Source organism: Callorhinus ursinus, unplaced genomic scaffold, assembly GCF_003265705.2.
Source record: "Callorhinus ursinus isolate GAN/ISIS: 27379988/994484 unplaced genomic scaffold, GSC_fseal_2.0 scaffold3, whole genome shotgun sequence".
NCBI lineage: Eukaryota > Metazoa > Chordata > Mammalia > Carnivora > Otariidae > Callorhinus > Callorhinus ursinus.
Window position 1 is genome coordinate 26,820,292 of NW_027397065.1, and position 21,281 is coordinate 26,841,572.

The following is a 21,281-nucleotide window of genomic DNA, read 5'->3' on the forward strand; positions in this document are numbered from 1 at the left end:
GGGGTACAGCTGAATCACCTGCGGGAGGTTTTTTAACTTTATCCAAGCTCAGATCCCACCCAAACCACTTGAATCAGAACCTTTGGTTGGTTTCAAAGCTCCCCCAGGTGACCGCACTGTGCATTCAGGGGTCAGCACCACTAGCCTGAAGGAAAGAGAAAGAGAAGGCAGGGTGAGCAACAGACAGCAATGAACAGAGAAAGCTCAAGGCCACAGGCGGTCCTCACAGAAGTCGCTGCTCCGTGCCCCACCTCTCTCAAACACCCTGTCCAGCTTCCCATCTACCCGGTCAATTAATGTGTGCAGGGTCTGCTCCAGAGCTCATCTCTCCCTGTGCTCTAGCTCTGCAGCGTTAGGTGCTATGCAGAGCAGCCATCTTTAGTATGCAAAAAGCATCATGCTCAGACCAGAAAAGAGAGCAGGAGTGTGGAACACTGCCAGTTAGGGGGCTCCCGAGACAGCTTGGGGAGTCTCCAGGCCCATTATTCTTCCCTTTTAGCCCCTTGCTAGATGTTCTCAAATGTACACACACACTTAAGAGTAAATTATTGGTGTGTGGGCCTCTGAAGCAGTTGGTTCTTTAATTTAATGAGCTGTAAACTTATACCGAAGTAACTTCGTACCCCAGAAGAGAACTGTTGGACATGGAAAAAAAAAAAGTCTGGGGCTTAGCAGGAAGTTCAGAGCACAAGGGGCGGGGGGGATAAAATAAAGTACAGTAATTTAAAAGTCAAAGTTATAACATTTTCTAATATGAGAAACCGATTTTGTTCAAACTTGTTATTTCCCTATATTAAGTCAGATTTGTATTGGTATTTTTAAAGCACTTTAAAAAACCTAACAAATGGAACAGAATAGAGAACCCAGAAATGGACCCTCAACTCTATGGTCAACTAATCTTCAACAAAACAGGAAAGAACATCCAGTGGTAAAAAAGACAGTCTCTTCAACATATGGTGCTGGGAAAATTGGACGGTCACATGGAGAAGAATGAACCTGGACCACTGTCTTACACCATACACAAAAGTAAACTCAAAATGGATGAAAGATCTAATGTGAGACAGGAATCCATCAAAATCCTAGAAGAGAACAGAGGCAGCAACCTCTTTGACATTGGCCACAGCAACTTCTTGCCAGACACGTCTCCAAAGGCAAGGGAAACAAGGGCAAAAATGAGCTATTGGGACTTCATCAAGATAAAAAGCTTTTGCACAGCAAAGGAAACAGTCAACAAAACTAAAGATAATCTGCAGAATGGGAGAAGATATTTGCAAAAGTCTTATCAGATAAAGGGCTAGTATCCAAAATCTATAAAGAACCTATCAAACTCAAAACCCAAAAAAACAAAAAATCCAGTCAAGAAATGGGCAGAAAACATAAACAGAAATTTCTCAAAAAAAGACATACAAATGGCCAAGAGACACATGAAAAAATGCTCAACATCACTCAGCATCAGGGAAATCCAAATCAAAACCACAATGAGATACCACCTCACACCGGTCAGAATGGCTAAAATTAACAACTCAAGAAACAACAGATGTTGTTGTTTATGGGACACGACAGGACACGAGAGGACAAGTATGGGGCCCTACTGCTGTGTAACAAATTACCCCAAAACTTACTGGCTTCAAACAACAAACATTTTATTATCTCAGTTAATCTTCATAATGACTGTATAAGGAAGGCAGGAAAGAAATGAAGGAACTGAGATTAAGTAAGCCCTCATCATGGCTGGTAAGTGGCAGATAGAGGATTTGACCATAGCTCTCCTAACTCAATAACCAAAGCATGAACCATTAGTCTACAGAGCAGCATATCTAAAAAAAGTATTTGGCTCTATAAAACAAGAGCCTCAAAAATCAACAGGCATTTGGATATAGAAATCCTGTTTCTCGAACACTCAGGCTGGAGAAAAAGTAAGCTAAGCCACTAAGGTGAGGAATGCACATGTCATATTCATACAACGGTATAAAAAACAAACTGGCCAGAGCAGAATATTTAGACAGAACAGGATCATACAGCTTTCAAAATGGAAGCTGGTTCTAGAGATTATATAGTCTAACCCATTCACTGTATAGGGATAATTATTCAGTATGAAAAAAATCAAACTTTTTTTTCCAATGTGGGAAGACAAAAGAGGAATCCTTTTATAAACAAATGGTTTTCCTTTCTTTTTCCTAAGGCTGCCCAATTTCTGTCCTCAGGAGTTAATAAGAGGGAAGGTCTATCAGCCTCTATAATTAATGGCCCCATAATAAATGCATTTTTAGAAGTTGGGCTTTTTTTCATGTACAGTCCTTCCAGTACACCTGTCTTTACCATAGACTTAGAAATCAGATCAACTAACCTGTGTGTGTGTTCATAAAATCAAACTGTTGATTTAAGTTCTTATGTTCTGAGTGAAATGTATATGGACTTTAAAGTATGGGCTTCAAGGTGTCTGGCTCATCCAGTGCCTCAGAGACCTCCCCACCCCACCTTCCACTGTCAGGATGTTTTCTAGAAGAAAGAAGCTAACGGGAACCTATCCTTGAAGAAAAAAAAAAGGGAAAAGAAAAAAGGAGGAGACATAACAGTACACCTTGATTGGAGCCAGTCAGAAAAATGAAGTTAGCCCATATTAAAAACAGATGTTCGAGGTGCCTGGGTGGCTCAGTTGTTTAGCGTCTGCCTTCGGCTCAGGTCGTGATCCCAGGGTCCTGGGATCGAGCCCCACATCGGGCTCCCTGCTCACTGGGAAGCCTCTTCTCCCTCTCCCTCTCTCCCTGCTTGTGGTCCCTCTCTCACTGTGTCTCTCTCTGTCAAATAAATAAATAAAATCTTTAAAAAAATAAATAAAAACAGATGTTCATTCAATAAATATTTACTGCAAGCCCACTATGTGCCAGACATTGTAGCAGGTGTTGAGGAGACCTCTGGACAAATCCTAAAAAAAAAAACCAAAAAAACCCTGCCCTCACAAAGCATACACTCTAGTGGAGAAGACAGGCAACAACCAAAACCAGTAAGTAAATTATACAGTATGGTAAAAGATGGTAGTATGATGAAGAAAAACAGAACAGAAAAGACTTAGGGGAAGTGAGTTCAAAGGGTGAGGGAAGGCCTCAGAAAGGAGACATTTGAGCAGAGACCTGAAGGGGTAAGGGCAAGCCATGGGGAATTCTGGGAGAAGAGCATTCCAGGCAGAAGAAACAGCAGGTGCTGAGGCCCCAAGGCAGAAATGGGCTGTGTGTTTGAGAAACGAATAGACCTTCTGACAACTTCATGAATCTTAAGTCATAGAACTCAGAATACTTAAGATCAATCATTTTATTGTCTTTTAAGAATTCTCTTAAAAAGATAAACCTGACGCCTTTCATGCTTAAAAGCAGCCAACCAAAACAAAACCATATTATTTTGAAGGCATGTTTCTTTAGAAAATGGACACCCTTTAATGAGCACTCTTAAGTAAAACTGCGGTGATTTTGATCTCAGGTAAGTCACATTCAACAAGGCACCAGCTAAAGATAGAATCATAATTAGGCAAATCAGCCATTCTAGGGAATGAGCCTTGGTAGGCAGGTCCCACCTAGAGGCAGCTGGGTATACAGAGAGGACAGAAGCAACAAATTCTTAATCCATCATCTTCCCATCTCCCCCACCAGGTACTCCCACCCCACTCAAATCGAACCTTCTAAACCACCAGCTTCCACCAACATTCCCCTCTAGACCCTCCCTCACTTATGGTGGGAACATACCACCTGCAATTTCACTTCTCCCCAGACTGCACTCCAACCATACAGGGTTCTTACCATCTCTGCTCCAGGGCCTTTGCACAGGCTGTTCCTGCTGCCTAGAACTTCCACCCCCACATCACCACCATTTAACCCGAATAGGACTTCCTCAGGAAAGCTTCCCTCTCTTTCCATCAGAGTCCCTGTGGCACGGTCTCATATCACCACCGACATTTCCTCCCCAGACCTGTGCACTCACACTCCTATTCCCACTAAGCTGGCAGCTCCAGGCTTCCAGTGCCTGATGCCTAGAAGTTTCTCAAAATATATTTGTTCAATGAATGTCCAAAATTATGTAGTTTTTTTTCTACGCCACTCCAAGGTCACAGCCCAGCTCTCATCACCTCACCACTACTGCCCTCCCAGACCCCAGGTTTCCCCCCGCCGCCCCCAACTGCAATCCCACCTGTAGTGGTAGTGACCTGCCAGCTCACCACCTTCCTAAAATCCTGCCAGGACTCTCCTGTTTTGACTTATCACACGCCAGGTCTTCACTCCTCTTCACCGTTTTCAGGTTCTTCCCTTACCGAATAAAACCAACTGGATGCAATGTGATTTTCCCTTTTGCCTCCAGGGTCAGCCAGGCTCCTCACTGTCTCAGGAGTTCCACTGGGCAACCCCCACTTTCTGTGCATCTAAAGTACACTTAGCCTTACAAGTAAAATTCGAGACACACTTTTCCACGAGACCATGCTTCCCACAGCAACATCACACTTCCAGTCCTTGTCTAGGTTTAATTTACGTATGTGCATTCTGTATCCCCCACAACTGGCTGGAAAGGAAAGTTATTAGCCTTTACTGGACACCACTAGGTGTCAGACATTACAGAAGATAGAAAACATCTGGGTACATTGTAAGTACTGTTAAAACTTCCATTGAATTGACTGGCTCACATTTTCTTATGGGCAATCTTTAACTGTATATGGTCTTACTCTACGAAGCAGCCTTAAAGAAGAAAATAATAAAATCCAGAAAAAAGGAATTAAAAAATGTAAATGTTCACGAGTCTGAGAAAAAAAACAAACTGCTTCATTCTCCTTACCCTACCAAATCAGTCATCCAAATTGTTGAAAACAAGAAATTTAATTGATTTTCCTGGGACCTGTCCACTCTAGGAGGAGAACTGAAAAAGCAACAGTAATCTGTGAAGCCTGAGTAATGAAAAGTTGATTGTAGCTCCAGACTAGATAATCCACAGACACAATCTCCAGGCTTGAAAACTAGCACCTGTTACCACAGCCACTCCAGACACAACCCATCAGACTTTCAGAGCTAGAAGGAAATTGGGCTATTTATTCTAATGTTCAAATGCTTGTATCAAAAATGCATTTAACATACTCAGTACCCAGGATCTGCAGGATCCTTTCCCATCCTTTACTCAGTTAAGAACAAACAGTTCCTGCATAAGAGGAAACAATTTCTCAGTCAAGGCTATCTCATTAATTTTGAAGAATTTTTTTTAAATGTTACCCCTGTGTGCACTGCCACAACCAGAAATATCAGAATCATGTACTAGCGAATGTACGTGTGGATTGTATATGCTACATTCTCAGCCCAAAAGTTTTAATTTAAGGGGAAGTATAAAATCTATTAGTAAGCATTATAAAAAATTACAGATGTTTCCAACTATTTGGGTTCTTACTGGCTCTTATTCCTTTCTCTGCACCAGGAATTGAACACAAGAAAAACAGCTAAACTGACCCAAGAAGTGTCAATGAATCTTCCATGGAGAAGAGATCAGCCAAAATGAGAGCCAAACTCTTTGACAAATACATGCAACAAGACTCAAAATACGCCAGTCAGCTTAAGCCATCTGAGCTCCTCATTTTTGGTTGAACACGCTTAGAAAACTAACAATTCGGCCTGTCTAATAAGCCATGGATTCCACTCAAAGCAGCAGAATTTATTAAGCATGAGGGGATGTGGTGCATTTTGTTGTCACTTTGCTACCCCAACCTCAGGCAGAAAGCACAAAATTATCTAACAATATGAGGACAAAGGTGGGAACATATACTAGTAAACCCAAACAGGGGTTATGTCTACCTGCCCCTTTGTGCTGAAAACAACAGCACTCCTTGCTGGGGACAGGGCTTTGGTCAGCTCAGCAGTGACGGTGGCCAGGGGAAAAAGCCCATGGAAAACCCAGGAAACTGTAAGCAATTTAGCACATAAAATCACCACCCTCTCCCTAGAGGGAAAAAGATCTTTATGTCGTTTTCAACTTTTCAATGACACCAGATGGGAAGCGTTTTAAAACATGAATTTACAATGTAAGTTTTCAGAAAAATCGTTTTTTGACTAAAGCAAGGTACACCCTTTCGAATATGCACACCTGTTTTCAGTAGCCCTGATCGTCATACTTTAAAAAAATATATATGTTTCAGGACATCAACACTGCTCAAACACAGGGGACCCAAAAATTAAAATTGTACTTCAACGTTAGGTCACTTACCTTTTTCCTTCTGGCGGATGTATATGTGCACATGTGCACACACGTGGCTCAGCATTTTCAAGCATAAGTAGGAAAACTCAAGGATTTTCAACCTATAAATACACAAGGTGCCCAAGTTTCTTCACCATGATTCACAGGATATTTGTGACCTAAGGGGACTGATCTGCTGTAAGCCTAGGGTCTAGTGTCCTTTACGGCCGTGCTCTGGAACTTGGTGTCGTGCCTGTGTCAATACCAATGTTTCCATGACATTGTCACAGCCTTCTCTCCTGGGTGCATGTAATGGCTTAAAGGCAGTCTAAGGGAAAGTTCTTCAGGGTCTCTGGGACAAAAGATTCTAGAAAATAATGATTTATTGAAGTTCTCATGATCCTCAAAATAAGTTAATTCAGATTCTTACAAAAGCTAAATCCTAATAAACTCAGCAGCAGCATCACTGAAATTAACCAAAAAATTGCAAGTCTTCAGTTTTGACTCATAATTTTAGTCCTACAGGGAATTTTAATGAGTAAATCTCGCCATATTTCCAAACCAAAGCTTCATTTTTGAAACCCATCTTCATCAACTGATCAAGATTATCTAAACTGAACTTACCTCTTTATGCTTGGGCAGGTAAAGGGACTACTACATTACCATTAATGCAAAGGGATTTATTTTCAGCTCTGACCTTCAAAAGTCTGAAAAGCTGCACACGAAGGTCAACATCAAAAAGAGAGAGGAGGTGGGGAGGAAGCTAGCTGGTAGTTGTTTTCAAAATGATCTCTGTCCAACCCAATAAATCAGTTTTCTAGTCAGTAAATGCAGATACATATAATAATAATAATAATAAAAGCCTTTTCAGGGAAACTGTAATTTGGCTCATTGTTTAGAACTGTCTAAAAACATTCTAAGTCATCATTTCACTTCTTTTTAATCTCCCATTAGGTTTTGCTCTGTATGGCTACATAACACTAACAGCTAATATTTATTGGGTATCTTTCATGTTATACGCTAGGCACTATTCTGAGCTCTTACATGTATTATTTCATTCAGACCCCATAGCCAACTATGAAGCGGGTGGTATTATTATCTTCATTTCACTGATGATGAAACTGAAGTACAGAGTTAAATAACTTGCCAAAGGTCACTAGTTAGTAAATGTTAGAGCCACAAGATAATAATTATTAACACTCCATAGCACTTCAGGATTTTCCAAGTTTTTTTCAGCCATTATCTCCTTTGAGCCTCACAATGCCTGTGATATTGATGTAATAACATGGCATCATTTTAATTTTACAAATGAAAAAGTAAGGCTCCAAAACACTGACTTCTCCAAGCCAGGAAATGAAAAGAGCTGGAACAGGAATCCAGATTTTCTGAGTCTGTATTCTCTCCATCTCCCACGACACAGGCTGCCTTTTTTTTTATTCTAGACACTCAACACAAGTATTTTCATCAAGCACTGATTATTTCTCAAAGTAAAATTCTAGATTTCTCAAAGCATACGTCTAGTTCCAGATGGTTACAATTATGTTTAATTCCCCCTTTCATCCCCAGCACCGAGTGCAGTGCCTGGCACACAGTAGACTGAGTCTGAGTATTCTCAGACACTCCTCTTCCTCCACCAAATTCATTCCTCTGTGTTCACGCTACCTTGTCACCCTGGACTGGCTTCAGAGGTACAGTCCATCCTCACACATCATCACTTTGAGGAGACCAAAGTCTATATAAGTCCACACTCTTCCACAATCCAACACCCAAGAAGATATGACAACTCTGAGTTTTATCTTAAGTTGGATGCCAAAACTCGGTTGATGACTACAACAGTCCCACCTTCAAGATGGCTCCCAGTGACCCCTGCCTCACAATACTCACACTCTTATATAGTCCCCTCTCAGACCAAGGTGGGCCGGTGTGACCAACAAAATATCGCAGAAGAGGATGTTAAAAAGACTGTGGCTTCTATCCTGGGCCTTCTCTCTCTCTACGACCACTTGCTTTGTAGGGAAGTCAGCCACCACGCTGTAAGAACACTCAGGAGCCTGTGTGGTGAGCAGCCAAGGGCTGCCACGTGCTCGTGAGTGAGCTTGGAAACAGCTCCACCACCGGAGATGATTGATGCCTCACTCACAGCTTGAGTACAACCTCATGAGAGACCCTGAACCAGAATCATCCAGCTAAGCTACTCCTGGATTCCAGATCCACAGAATCTGTAGGTGATACATGTTTGTTCTTTAAGCTGCTAACTTTTGGATGGAACATGCCACACGGCAATAGATCACCAATACAGGGCAAAACCTGTTATCCACTGGCATAAGAATACTTATGGTCTCTACGGACCCCCCTACACACACATACACTTGTTGTGAATATCCAGATGACGAGCTGCACCGATGTTTTATGACGTACCACTGCAGACCTGGCCAGGGATGATGCATAACGCATGGTATATATACCGTATCACCTTGCTGGAATCTGAAAAATTACAAATCTTGAAACACACCTGGCCCCAAGAGTTTCTAATAAGGCACTGTGTTCACTTTTTCTAAAAACACCTTTTCTGATTAATCCCAACTTGGCATATAAGAAACATAATTTCTTATAACAATTTTCTTTACCTCTTAGAATCTCCACCACATAACTCAATACTTGGTTATAAATTGTCTTGTCTTGGGTCTATTGTTTTATAAGTTAATATTCAGCTTTCCACCTCAAAGTTAAACTTCTTACAGGCAAGAGCCCTCCCTCTATTTTATCCTCACCACCACAAATTGTGGACGCTACTGGGTACACAACAAGCTCTGAATAAATTCTTGTAGAATTGAGTTCACAAAGCCATACCAACAATTACAGATACACGGTAGTGGTCCAGACCCCCGTATACCCTCACACTCAAAATCTATTTATCTTCAAATAACTGCCCCAGAACATGATGCAAAAACAGTGTCTGAAAGGAAAAAAAAAGGGGGGGGGGTCCTGGATCTCTGATGAATTCTGGAAAATTTGCACATCCTCCAAGTGCCCTTGTAAACAGCTGCAGACACATGAAATAATCGTTATCAAGGGAAAAGATCTATTAGCCTCCTGATGATTGGCCCATCTGAAACCTTTCAACGAAAGAGCAATTTTACCTTTCTGCTCTCCTCCCTCGCACCCTCCCTCCGGCAGGAAGAAGGGTCACTAATCAGTTTTTAATTTTCTTTCCTGAAGAGATATTCAGAATAGAGCTGTAAGAACTCAGGGTAAAAGCTTTACAAAATAAAGACCAAGGAAGAATTCCAGACCTTTTAGATAAATAACGTTTCTTTTAAAGCCAAAAAATAAAAATGCAACGTGGTAAGTGTCACTCTGAAAAGAAATAAGATTCCTTGAGACAAAAGGGTCTCTCCCTCATATAATCTACCTGAAAAGAGTACCACAAATCCACATTCCAAGACTGCAGAAGGAAATCAGGCCAAGATCATAGACCTATCAAGATTCAATTTAAGGAGGAGGAAGGAGGGTAGAGAGGGGTTCGGGAGGAGATGGGATTGGCAGTAAACCCAAGTGATTTTCAATCAATTCTGACCTCTTCCTTTATAATCAGCTCCCAGCCCTTCCTCTCTTGCATGCAGCCAAGAAACCAGGGGTGGATGAGCATTGAGAAAATGACCAGATGGGAAACCGAGAGATAGGGTTCTAAGGACTCTGTGTTGGGCTCTGGCCAATCACTGCCCCTCCCTGGGTCCCTGTTCCCTCACCTACAGAATGAGAGGACAGGGTGAGACAATTCTGAATGCTCCTGCCAGGTCTAACTCTAAGTGAAATCCAGGCTGCTATAATTCACGTCATCTCTTCGACACCCTCCCCCTGGTGTCTGCCGCATGTTCTGGCAGCATCTTGGGGCTGCATTAAGTGAGGCCATGTGACCACACACAGGTTTGGCGCAGAGAATCAGATGGCAAAAGAATGAGTGACTGGTAGGAAAAAGCAATGACAAGTAGAAATGAGTTTGTATGAAAGATTTTGTCCTGCTATGGCATTATCTAGATCCTAGACACCTGAGATTTTCTTCACTGGGGGAACTGCCCATAGCCTGCATATCTATGGGGGTTTCTCAAGGGTTTGAATACTACCGACTTTCAAATCGTGCAATCCAGACAAAACTGTCAAGTTTACATGATACCAGTTTCAATACCACTAAGATTTGCTACAATTGTCCTCAGTCATAGACGGTGTTAGTCCAATTCCATACAGCCGTAGATGCTTCCTAGACTTGAACCTGCAATCCTGCCAGGAATCCTCAAGTTCCAGGTTAAAAGGAAGGCCCTGGGGAGGGGGATAGTGTTCAGAAGTGGTCCTAAAGCCATCTACATCATTTTCCTAGGAGGGAAACATTGTGCCGCGCACTTCCGCGGGACAAATCTCTAGCAATATCTCAGTATGTTTCAAGGGAATAGATAAAAACCACATACCTATTTAAATATTAACTTATCTAACATGCTACACCTTCACCTATCAAAACTAACAAGATTATCCATAAAACATGCAAATATCTTTTTCCTAGCCCTCTACCAAGTATTTACAGAAAGAGTATATAAGAATCAAAGGCAAATCCTTTATACACAATGTAAACAGCCATAGTCAAAGGCTGAACACAATAGTTTTTGGAAATCTAAATATTCAGCCAAAGTTTCAAGCTATAAAAGCATTAGCAGCAACTTCACTAAAACAATCCTTCTCTCAGTCCTTCAGATGTGACAAATACTTACCGAGCACCACCATGTGCCTGACCCCCTTCTAGGTTCATGAGGATCTGACAGTGGATAAAACAATGTTTTACTGCCCCCAGGATGTTTACGGGATTTTTTTCAAAAATATCACATGACAAACTTGTGTTAACTGGGAGTGTTTCTTTGCTAAATGACAAACACCTACTACCTTACCACGGAACTAGTAAAAATAAATAAGGCACATAAAAATAGGCATGTAGATCAATGGAATAGAACTGACAATCCAGAAACTAATCTTCACATTTATTGTCAATTTTTTTTAAGATTTTATTTGAGAGACAGAGTGTAAAAGTGGGGGGGAGGGGCAGCGGGAGAGGGGGGGAGAAGACTCCCTGCCGAGCAGAGAGCCCGATGTGGGGCTCAACCCCAGGACCCTGGGATCATGACCTGAGCTGAAGGCAGATGCCTAACCGACTGAGCCATCCAGGTGCCCCAGTTGTCAACTGATTTTTTATAATGGTGCCAAGACAGTTCAATAAGAAAAAATGGGTTTCACATGCAGTACCTCAGAATAAGGTGGAGAGCCTCACCCTAATTTTACAGATAAGGAAGCAGGCTCAAAGAGGGTAAGTGACTGGCTGCCCACACCCCTTAGAGAGCCAGCATCACTTTGAGCGGGAGTGGGAGGTAAGATATCACAAACCAGAATTCAGCAAGAAATTTATTAGCAAATAATAGATCATACGTAACTATCATTTATTGAGCAAATTTTGATCCTATGTGCCTAAAATTTTTTTCTCAAATTCTTACAGTCATCCTACAGGCCCCCCCAGCTTACAGATGAGGAAACGGAGACTAGTTCCAGGGAAGAGTCAGTGACCTGGCCAGTCACAGGGCAGAGCAGGGTTTGAACACCGGGCAGGGGTGGGGAGAAGGGAGAGGCTGAAGGTGACCACACGGCACCCAGGTTAGAAGGCTGGTTCAGGTGTGACGCATGAGGGCCAGGTCTAAGTTGGGAACAGTGAGAATGGTGTAGAAAAACCAATTTGCTGAGTAACAATTAAGGCGACAGAGGCTCTAAGACTGCCTGTCAAACTCAGCTCTGAATGAAGACCAAGGTGGGACCTGAATGGTTTAAAATTCAAACAGGTCTTTATGGGCTAGCTCAGGAACCTGACCGTTACTCGTGTCACTGTATGGAAAAGCTCTATTCTGAACAAGGTACTTTCTACCCAACTTCTGGGACACCATCCTCACAAAGTTGGGAACCCCTGGCATTATTAACTATGCTTTCTCATGTGCTCAGATGTGTCATTTCTAAACAATATGTTGCTACATTTGGTTCCCTCATCGGTCTCGGTCAGCTAATTCCTCCCCCACCACCTGCCCTTTTGGTTATTGTCCATGGGGGCTAGCACTCAGCACTTCTTGCTTTTCCTTGCCTGCCACCAACTCTCTTATTCTAACTTCCTCCTGGCACGTCAATATCCTTGAAAACAAACTTCTCACACATTTGGAAGCCACTGCCAGGCCCTTTCACGTCTTAAGTGGGGGAGCCATCTCAGCCTTTGGGAAATCTCCTAGCAAAGAGTTTAGTTACAGAGTCATGGGCTAACAATCAGCATTAAGGAACAGTGGCCGTTCCACTTAAAAAAACAGGAACTACATACATGGCTCAGAGGGCACAGGAATGTAATCCACATTTTTTAGAATGGAAGAGACTCACCAAAGTCTAGTCACAGGCTTTTTGAGTCACAAACCAAATTGGCTGGTTCCTGACCTTAGCACGCCTAAGCTATACCTAAACAAGTAGTAACAGATGGTTGGTTAATTTTAATATATGAAACTTAGAAACAAGTCTTGTGATGCAGAAGAAAATGGCAGTTACTCTTCACAACCCAAAGCAGGCTGATGAGGAGCGTTACGTATGAACTATACTTTGCAGCTAAAATGTTGGAGACAAAGCTCAGCCATAGCAGTCAATCCCAGAGAAGCTGGAGGGGCATGGTAAATCTAGTCTCTGACTTGTGTTTGTAACTGGCCTGCAGAAAAATACCCTGTGCATAGGAATGAAAAACATCATTTGTCATTAAAAAAACCAATAAATTTACTTATTGACACTCTCTCTGCCATTAATCCTTAGAGCAGTGTCAGATGAGGTTTATGCAGCTTTAGGAGTAAAATGGGTGGTACGGCAAGATTAAAAATTACATGGATGATCCCTGATGGTGTAAACCCACCCTGTGAAACCAACTCACAAGAGGAGACAAGGAAGAAAAAGTAACTCTTATGTGAGGATCTATTATCCATTCTAGAAACATGCCCTTCTTCCAAAAGACTCTAAAGCTGTAAGAGGAAAGTTACACTTTTTAAAAATAAAGAGACAGAGAAAGACTTAATCCTGACCTCTAGGACACAAAAAGGGTGTGCTTCGTGTTTTCTGAAATAAGCAGCTCATCAGCTCTTCGGCAGACTGCGTGCACTCTGACCACTGCGCCATTTCATTTTCCACCCATTATCAATGTAAGAATTAGAGTATCTTGGCAACAGATTCTTCACAGTGAGGTTTACTTTATTCTAGGATCTTTTCTAGTAGAAATAAAATGGCAAAAGAACCTCATTATCCATAAGATTTTCAATGTGGCCTGTTCCAGCTGGAGCACTCCTTCCGTTCCTCTATTCAAATGACAGTTAATAAGCATCTACTGGGTGAAGCGTACGGCGCTAGCTGCTAGGGAACCACAGGTAGGGTCTCACAGGCTCCTGAAGGAGACACATGTGTCCAGAAATAATGCTTGCAATGCAACAAGGAAGTGCTGGAACAGGGTGTTTGGGAAGCCCTGACTAGCACTTAACTGCTTGGTCAGCCTGGGTTGAAGGCTTCCTGGCAAATAGGACACTTGATTCAAGTCTTAAGGGATGGGCTCAGATGAGTGTGTACTTCGGGAAAGGTACCCGGCGGGAATCAATGCATAAAGGCACACGAGTCTGGTACATTTGGGAAACTGAGCATTTCGGTGTGCCTGCAGAGCAAGTCATCTGAGTAGGCCCTCAGAACTGCTAAAGGTAAGGTTAGATCAGGCAGGCTGTAACGCAAACAATGAAGTTGGGAATTTATGGGTATTGCCCAGCCAGAGACAGGTGGCAACATCTAGGATATTTTCAGATGTCGCGACTGGGCAAGAAGTGCTACTGGCATCCCCTGTGTAGAGGCTAGGAATATGGTCATCCCCCAATGGACAGGAAAACCTCCCACAACAAAGAACTGCTTAGTCCTACTCAGATACAACTTGAAACAAACCATCAAAGAAGAGTATCGCATTTTCTTTGTGTCTTAATAAAAATAACAAGCCACTGTCCATGTGGCTAATCAAGAGTCTAGACTTTTGTCTCTATAATTTAGATTTAACTTTATCATCCCCTGCTATAGTCAGAATATTTGTGTGACCCTAAAATTCATATGTTGGAACCTTAACCCCCAAGGTAGTAGGAGTTGGTGCCTTTGGGATTATTGTTCTCCTAAAAGAGGACCAAAAAAGCTCCATAGCCCCTTCCACCATGGGAGGATATAACAAGAAGTTTTTCACCCAGAAAAGGGCCCTCACCTGACCATGCTCGCACCCTGATCTCAGATTTCCAGCTTCTAGAACTATGAGAAATAAATTTCTCTTGTTTATAAGCCACCCAGTTAATGGTATGGGTTATAGTAGCCCAAATAGATTAAGACAACACCCATGCTCAAAAGCAAAAAAAGCTCTGCATTTTTTTTTCCAGTAAGCCCTACTTCCAATGTGGGGCTTGAACTCATGACACCAAGATCAAGAGTCACATGCTCCTCTGACTGAGCCAGCCAGGTGCCCCCTCAAAGCTCTGCATTAATTGAAGTTCAGTTCAAAGTCAGTTCCAGCTTAACATTACAGAATTCAAGAACAATGATATTAACAGGGCTAAAAAAAAAAAAAAAAAAAAAGTGTAGTGCACCAAAAACCAAAAAAATTATAAGCACTTGGAGAAGGACAGCCTTTAGTTGCTGGAGGTAACCAACAATGCTTCTCTTAAATTACTTTTAAATCACTTTCAAACCATGAATGATAAATGGTATTTTTAAATAATTTTTTTCAAGGAAAAAAAACTTCTTATAAAATTGAGGGGACATTTATAGTTTGAGGATCTTGATAAGGCTGTATTGTAGAACTGAAATTTGCTAAGAGAGTAGAACTCACGTATTCTCAACAACAACAAAAAGTAATCGTGTGAGGTGATGGATGTGTTCACTACCTCAAATGGTGGGATAGTGGGAATCCTGCTGCAACTTAGGTTCTATCAATCATGCTGTATAATTTAATCTAATTCCATTTGTCAGTTATACCTTAATAAAGCTGGGAAATACTTTGAATCGTTTTAAAAACAAAGATATTTGAAGGAGCATTTATGTAGTAGTCCATCTTCAACAGCCACAATACTACTACTGAATTTCAAATAATCCTATTTGAATTTCAGAAAACAAGATGCAGCGTTGGTGAGGGGGACTTCTATCCCAGTCACATCTAATTTACCAACTACACAAGACCCACGGCCAACCTCACATTGACAGACATGTTGGTGTACGATTTCTTGCTTCAACCTATGTTTACAGGTCCCTGACTCTATACCTTATGAGGCTGATATTAAAAGATACGGGTAGCCACATATATATTTAGTATGACTTATGAAGCACTGGTGCTTGTCACTGTGTTCCCAGTCTTCTTAGATGTTTTCTTCACCAGTCCAAATGGAATGAAAATCACAATTCTTGGTAAGTGAGATGCAAATAATTTAAGTCCCTACCTTCTGAGTGTTTTTCTAGTTTATTAGGAAGTTTCTGATCAAAGCATTAAAACTGACTCAATATTTCCTCAGAAACCTCAGGATGATTAGGAAGTAACTTCATTTAGAAGTTAATGGGTAAATTGCACACTTCAATTGTGTGAACTGTATATCTCAATAACGCCTTTTTAAGAAAGCTAATGGAATTTCCATCTTGCTGTCATATTGGTTCCATTAATTTAGTCAAATACAACAAGGGAAAATAAGCACCTCAGTGTTTATTACATTACTGCTCAGAGCACTAAAACCTCACTGAAACGAAAATATTAATCCAGTTCATATTTGCAGCAGCCATTTTGAGGCCTATATTTATAATCAAACCTTCTGATTTTTTCCCCTGAAAATCTTTTGCTAATCATTTGACAACTTACACAAGTAGTTTGAGCCACAGTCAAATTTTGCTTTCTCAGAGAAAAAAAGATCTCTACCTCCCCCAGCACAGAGAACCACAAAGGACATAACAAAACTTTCCCTGAACAAACATTACTCAAAAAACCAAAAGACCAACCACAGCAGAAATTCTTACTTAAACAAACAACAGAGATAGCAGCATAGAACAAACAGCTAAAAGCTATTGTGGGGGTCAACACACAACCAACAGCTTTCGGTTTATATAAACTTGGGTTCTTAAATCCTAGATAAGGCTCAAACTGCGAACTGCATACGAAAGACTTCCCACTTGTCAAGGTAAGGTTACCTCTAAGGCAAGTTAAGAAGCAAATTTCTATATAACATTAGTATGAATACAAATACATTGCGTTTTATTTCTTTAAAAACAGAAAATTATTTTCCACTTAAATGCTATTCATCTTGACACAGAAGATGTGTAACTATTGTCTCCAGGCTGAAATGCTTTCCATGGGAGCAAACACATCAATTTTTTTTCTAGTCGATGAAAGACTTTGATCTAAGTTGCAGAAAATCACTTCATGATTAACTTCAATTTGTAATTTGGTACTTAAACAAATCCAAATAGTGTTTTTTCAAAATGGCACACAGAAAAAATGTTTTACCAAGTTTCTCTCACATTTCTTCTACTTAAATTCACAATTAATTTTTTAAACTCACAGTGCATTATTATGACAGTAATACAAGCAAATTCTTAAGTAACTACTTAGGAATCAGTAAAATCCATCCTTCCACGAAGGGATGAAATAAGTGAATAATTTTAATGCAAAATTAACTGTCTTCATTTCATTTGAGATAGAATATGGAAAAGGGTCATCTCAAAACGTTAGGAAATACTTTTGAAAAATAAAAAGATTTTTCTATTTTAATTTCAGGAGTAAAATAGGCTAATTGATGTCATATGCTTAACTTTGACTTTAATTAATGATCATAAAAGTTACCAAGTGTACTATCCCGGGGAAAACACCATAATAGTAGCTATTGACTATTTCATTTACATTTTAGTTTACTATTTTATTTATGAACTAAAGTAGGAGTTAAAGAAAATGTCAAATATGTACAGAATAACAACATACACATATCCATTCAATGTCTCAATACCATCCACATGTGAGATGCTGTCCGTACATTATTCCATTTATAAACACACATGTGTTTAATTTAGTACATACCACAAGTAGATAGGTGCTTAACACATGCACTTAATGGTAGCCTGGTAGTTACAGATAATGTGGTTAACTTCAGCAGACAACATCTGTGTTACACATATGGTCATCAAAATAATTGTGGCATGCTTTTTTTGACACTGAAACAGGCCAAGCCTGTTGCAAAATGATTACTTCCAACAAAAGCCTGCTTAAATTATTGTTTAGTTAAATGGCATGTATCCAAAATAACAGCATTATAAAGTTGCTACTGCTTTTGAATCACTCACCAATTTTCAACATATTTGTAAAACAAGATAAGCACCATCAGGTTATAAAAAGTAATTATGGATCAGGATTTTTTATTCATGTTTCTTTGACAAAATTATTCCATTTGATCCCAAGTCTTGGCTGCTCTCTTGACAGAATAATGTACATGCTCCACAGCTGACAGGGGTATGGCTTTCATGATTAAATAGGAAGCTCACACTCCAGATGACTCCAGACTGCACTTCAGAAAGATTTCTTTGTTGTTTTAGTACCAGATCATCCGTTATCTTTTTCTAATTGTTTCTTTCCCCCAAGCCAAAGAGAATCTATGTATTATCAAAAATTTATGATGTTTTATGATTTTTGCCTATTTGCACAGTACACCAAAGAATGCTACACCCTTTTGAAAAGTTCTTTTCCTGATTTCATGGGGGGAGGGGGAACATAAAGAAAAGCTGGAAATGTAAAATATGAAAATATGAAACAAACTTTTCCAGGAGTCTTTTTTTTAAAGATTTTATTTATTCATTTGAGACAGAGAGAGAGATAGAGAGAGAGAGAGAGCGCGCGCATGAGCAGGGGGAGAGGCAGAGGGAGAGGGAGAAGCAGACTCCCTGCTGAGCCAGGAGTCCAACACCAGGCTCGATCCCAGGATCCCGGAATCCCGGGATCATGACTGGAGCCAAAGGCAGACGCTTAACCATCTGAGCCACCCAGGCGCCCCTCCAGAAGTCTTTTATTGGCCTTGAAGGGAAGCACCAAATGAGAATCTGATCGACTTTTGCGTTTTATAATTCCTGGAAGCAATGTTCTAAACAATTTCCCGAAGAAAGGGTTAACTTTATCTTGTGGCTTTAACTGATCATTTTTACCCCCATCTCCTGCTTAAGATTGACACCTGTGAAATGAGAATTCTGTACACCAGGAATGGTGACATCAGAGCTTCAGCTTTTGGCCAGGAACAGTTACTTCAGTGTACATAATAAAGCTGTGTAAAAACTGATTCACACAAGGAAATGCCCAGGGCCTACGCCATTGAGATTAACTTATGCCATACAAGACTAGGACACCTGCAGCTTGAACTTGATTCTCAGACCGCCAGCTCCACGGGGATGGAGGGTGGGGGACAATAGTGGGAAGGAGGAGCGGTAGCCCTTCACTGGACTCAGCTGCTAAGGTTATTTAAAATGCTCCGGCGATTTAAATATGCAGAAAAAGAAACAAAACAAAACGTTCGGAATTCGGATCACCTTTGGGTAGTTAGTTGTTAGCAAGAGCAAAACAAGCGCGCAGGCGCGTCCGTCAGGTTGTCAACCATAAACATAAGAACTCATCAAAATTAAGGAAGTGGATTGTTTAGGTTCTCTAGGTTAATAGCAGTAATTGCATTTTAATGGCCTACAAACAGGAGCAAAGTTATTTACCGAGTCTCTTTGAGAGATGTGTACTTAAACGTGAGGATAAAACCAGTTGGCTTGTAGAACTGGAAATTATTGTCCGTCCAAACGTAGCATTACCCAACTACAAACCCAGGCAACACAATCACAGTCACCCAGTAAATGTGTTTCAGCGAGTGAACTATATGTTACTTCCCCAATGACACGAATAGAAAAAAGCCTTCAACAAAGCCAAGGGAAATCGTGCCTTCAACACTGTATGCAGCCCGTATATTCAATCCTGTGCCTCTTTGGAGCTGCGGGGGCCTTAGATGCTTTTGGAGGAAACTGGTGCTGGGAAGTGTTTTGGTCTCAGTTGCCGGACTGTGGGCTGCGGCTGAGAGTGGATTGGCGGACTATCCTTGAGACAAGAAACTTACTTCCCTTTATGTGAAGGGACTCACAGTGAATCCACCCGGACCCGTACACACTCTACCTGAGCGCAGGGCAGCCGCGGCTCCTTCCCAGCTCGCAGAGAGCAGTGGCCGGCCGAGACCCGTGACAGCCCTCAGACAAAGCCTCGGACCCCCGAGCCTGCCCGGCTGCCGACCCCCCGGGACACGCCCCCGGCCCGCGCCTACCTTGATGCCCTGCTGCTGGGTGGTGAGGGTTAACTTGGATTCATTCAGAAGCAAAACTTCGCAGTAAAATTCTTCCGGAACAGCGCAGAAGCAGCCCATGTCGGCTGTGGCCGTCTCCAGCCAGGAGAGAAAGCCGCGACCAAGGCGCCGAGCCGCCCCCTCCCCTCAAGCGCCAGGCATTAATTTATTGTCCGCGCGGCGGCCAGGGCGAGAGGGCCGGTTCCCGGCGGGGTCCAGGGCCACGCGGACGAGCCGCCCGGCGCCAGCTGGAGGTAAGGAGGGCGGAGAAGCCCGGGGAGTCAGCGCCCGGGAGCCGCCGGGGAAGCGCCGGCGGAACTGAGGGCGGAGGGCGGCGGCGCGTCCCCGCGCATCCTGCGGCTCGGGCTCCTCCGAAGGCGGGGGCGCCGCGGCCCCTCCCGCAGTCCTGGGGACGACAAAAGTCGCCTGGCAATGGGGGCAAGAAACAGGAAAAGGGAGGGACGCGAGCTCCAGGCCCTCCCCAGGCGAGGAAACCCCTGGGAGCTGTGCAGCCCCCTCAGCCTTGCGCCCGCTCGGAGAGCGGCCGCGACACCCGGCCTCCCTTCCCTGCGGATTCCCCGGAGGGCTCCCACTTCCAGCCCCGACCCCACCCCGCAGCCGATTGGGGAACACTCTGCTGTTCCTTTGTGTCAGGGGTACCCACGACGTCCCAGTCCCACTGCAGAGCCAGTGGCGAGGGTCGTCAGTCAGCTACCTCCGCCACCCCATCCCGCGGGCACCCAGAAGCCCGAGAGTGTCGGAAAGGGCAGCGGGCTCCTTACCAACACTGGCGAGGGCAAGTCAGCTCTTGGCGGGGCGCGGCTCCCGTCTGGGGACCCTCGAACTCATCATGGGGGGCTGTGTGTGGCCAAGTTCAAGCTCGCTCTCCGAGAACGCCTTGCTGTGGCAGCGGAGTGCTGCTCCTCCGGGAGATTCTGAGAAGCGGGGAGTCAGAGGGCTTGCGGGCGCGCGGGCCGGCGGAGAAGCGGGAGCCCAAGCTGGGAATGCGCCGGCGGGCGGATGGGGGTGTGCCCTGGGCGTGCAGGCCGCGGCGGCTCCCGGGAAAGTTCTCTAGGCGGCGCGAGGGGCGGCGCCCCGGGCGGGAGCAGCCCAGGTGCAGCTAGGCTGGGCCCCGTCGTCAGCAGAAAGCCCCGGAGCGGAGCGGGGGCCCAGAGGCCGGGAAGGGGCGCCCCTTCCGGGCGGGGTCCCGCCTAAGGGCGGAAGGCGGAGCGGAGGTGGACGAACGGCGAGGTGCGAGCAGGTCCGCACGGGAAGCCGTGCGCTGCACCCTGGCCGCCTGGCTGTCCCGAGCCCTGGCCCAGCTTGCCGTATCCGTTTCCCGGGGAGACCGGAGGCTGGCTCCAGGAAGGCCGGGAGCAGTTCTGCTCGGACCCTGGCGTTCGGCGCTCCCAGTCCCACGCCCTCAGCGCGACGGGCCGTGTCCTGGACTGGCGGGCACAATAGTTCTGAGGCTGCAGTGACCCCTGGTGGGTCCTCGTGTCCGTGCACAAGCAGCGGAGGCTGAGCGCCGGATGAGGCCGGGCTCCCTGGCCTTCGGAGCAGGTGCAGTCTGTGCTCTCCAGCTGCGAACCAGCAGCGAGTTGATGCAAGTAGAAGTTAGAGCAGACACCGGGGAGGACG

General features: G+C 43.5%; 1 protein-coding gene across 7 annotated transcripts in view; it reads right to left on the reverse strand.

Moving 5' to 3' along the window:
* The window catches only part of EPB41L4A (erythrocyte membrane protein band 4.1 like 4A), a 240,266-nt gene extending 219,238 nt beyond the window's left edge, over positions 1-21,028 (reverse strand). For 2 of the 7 annotated variants that reach the window (XM_073889201.1, XM_073889195.1), the window contains exons 1-2: positions 20,423-21,027; positions 19,623-20,046 (exon numbers count right to left, since the gene is read on the reverse strand). In XM_073889201.1, coding sequence (XP_073745302.1) covers positions 19,623-19,721 — 99 coding nt within the window. In that variant the 5' untranslated portion in view covers positions 19,722-20,046; positions 20,423-21,027. Of the gene's footprint in view, positions 1-6,225; positions 6,318-19,622; positions 20,047-20,422 lie in introns of all 7 variants that reach the window. The other 5 variants (XM_073889188.1, XM_073889181.1, XM_073889177.1 and 2 more) reach the window with 4 other exon arrangements.
* Positions 21,029-21,281: the final 253 nt, after the last annotated feature.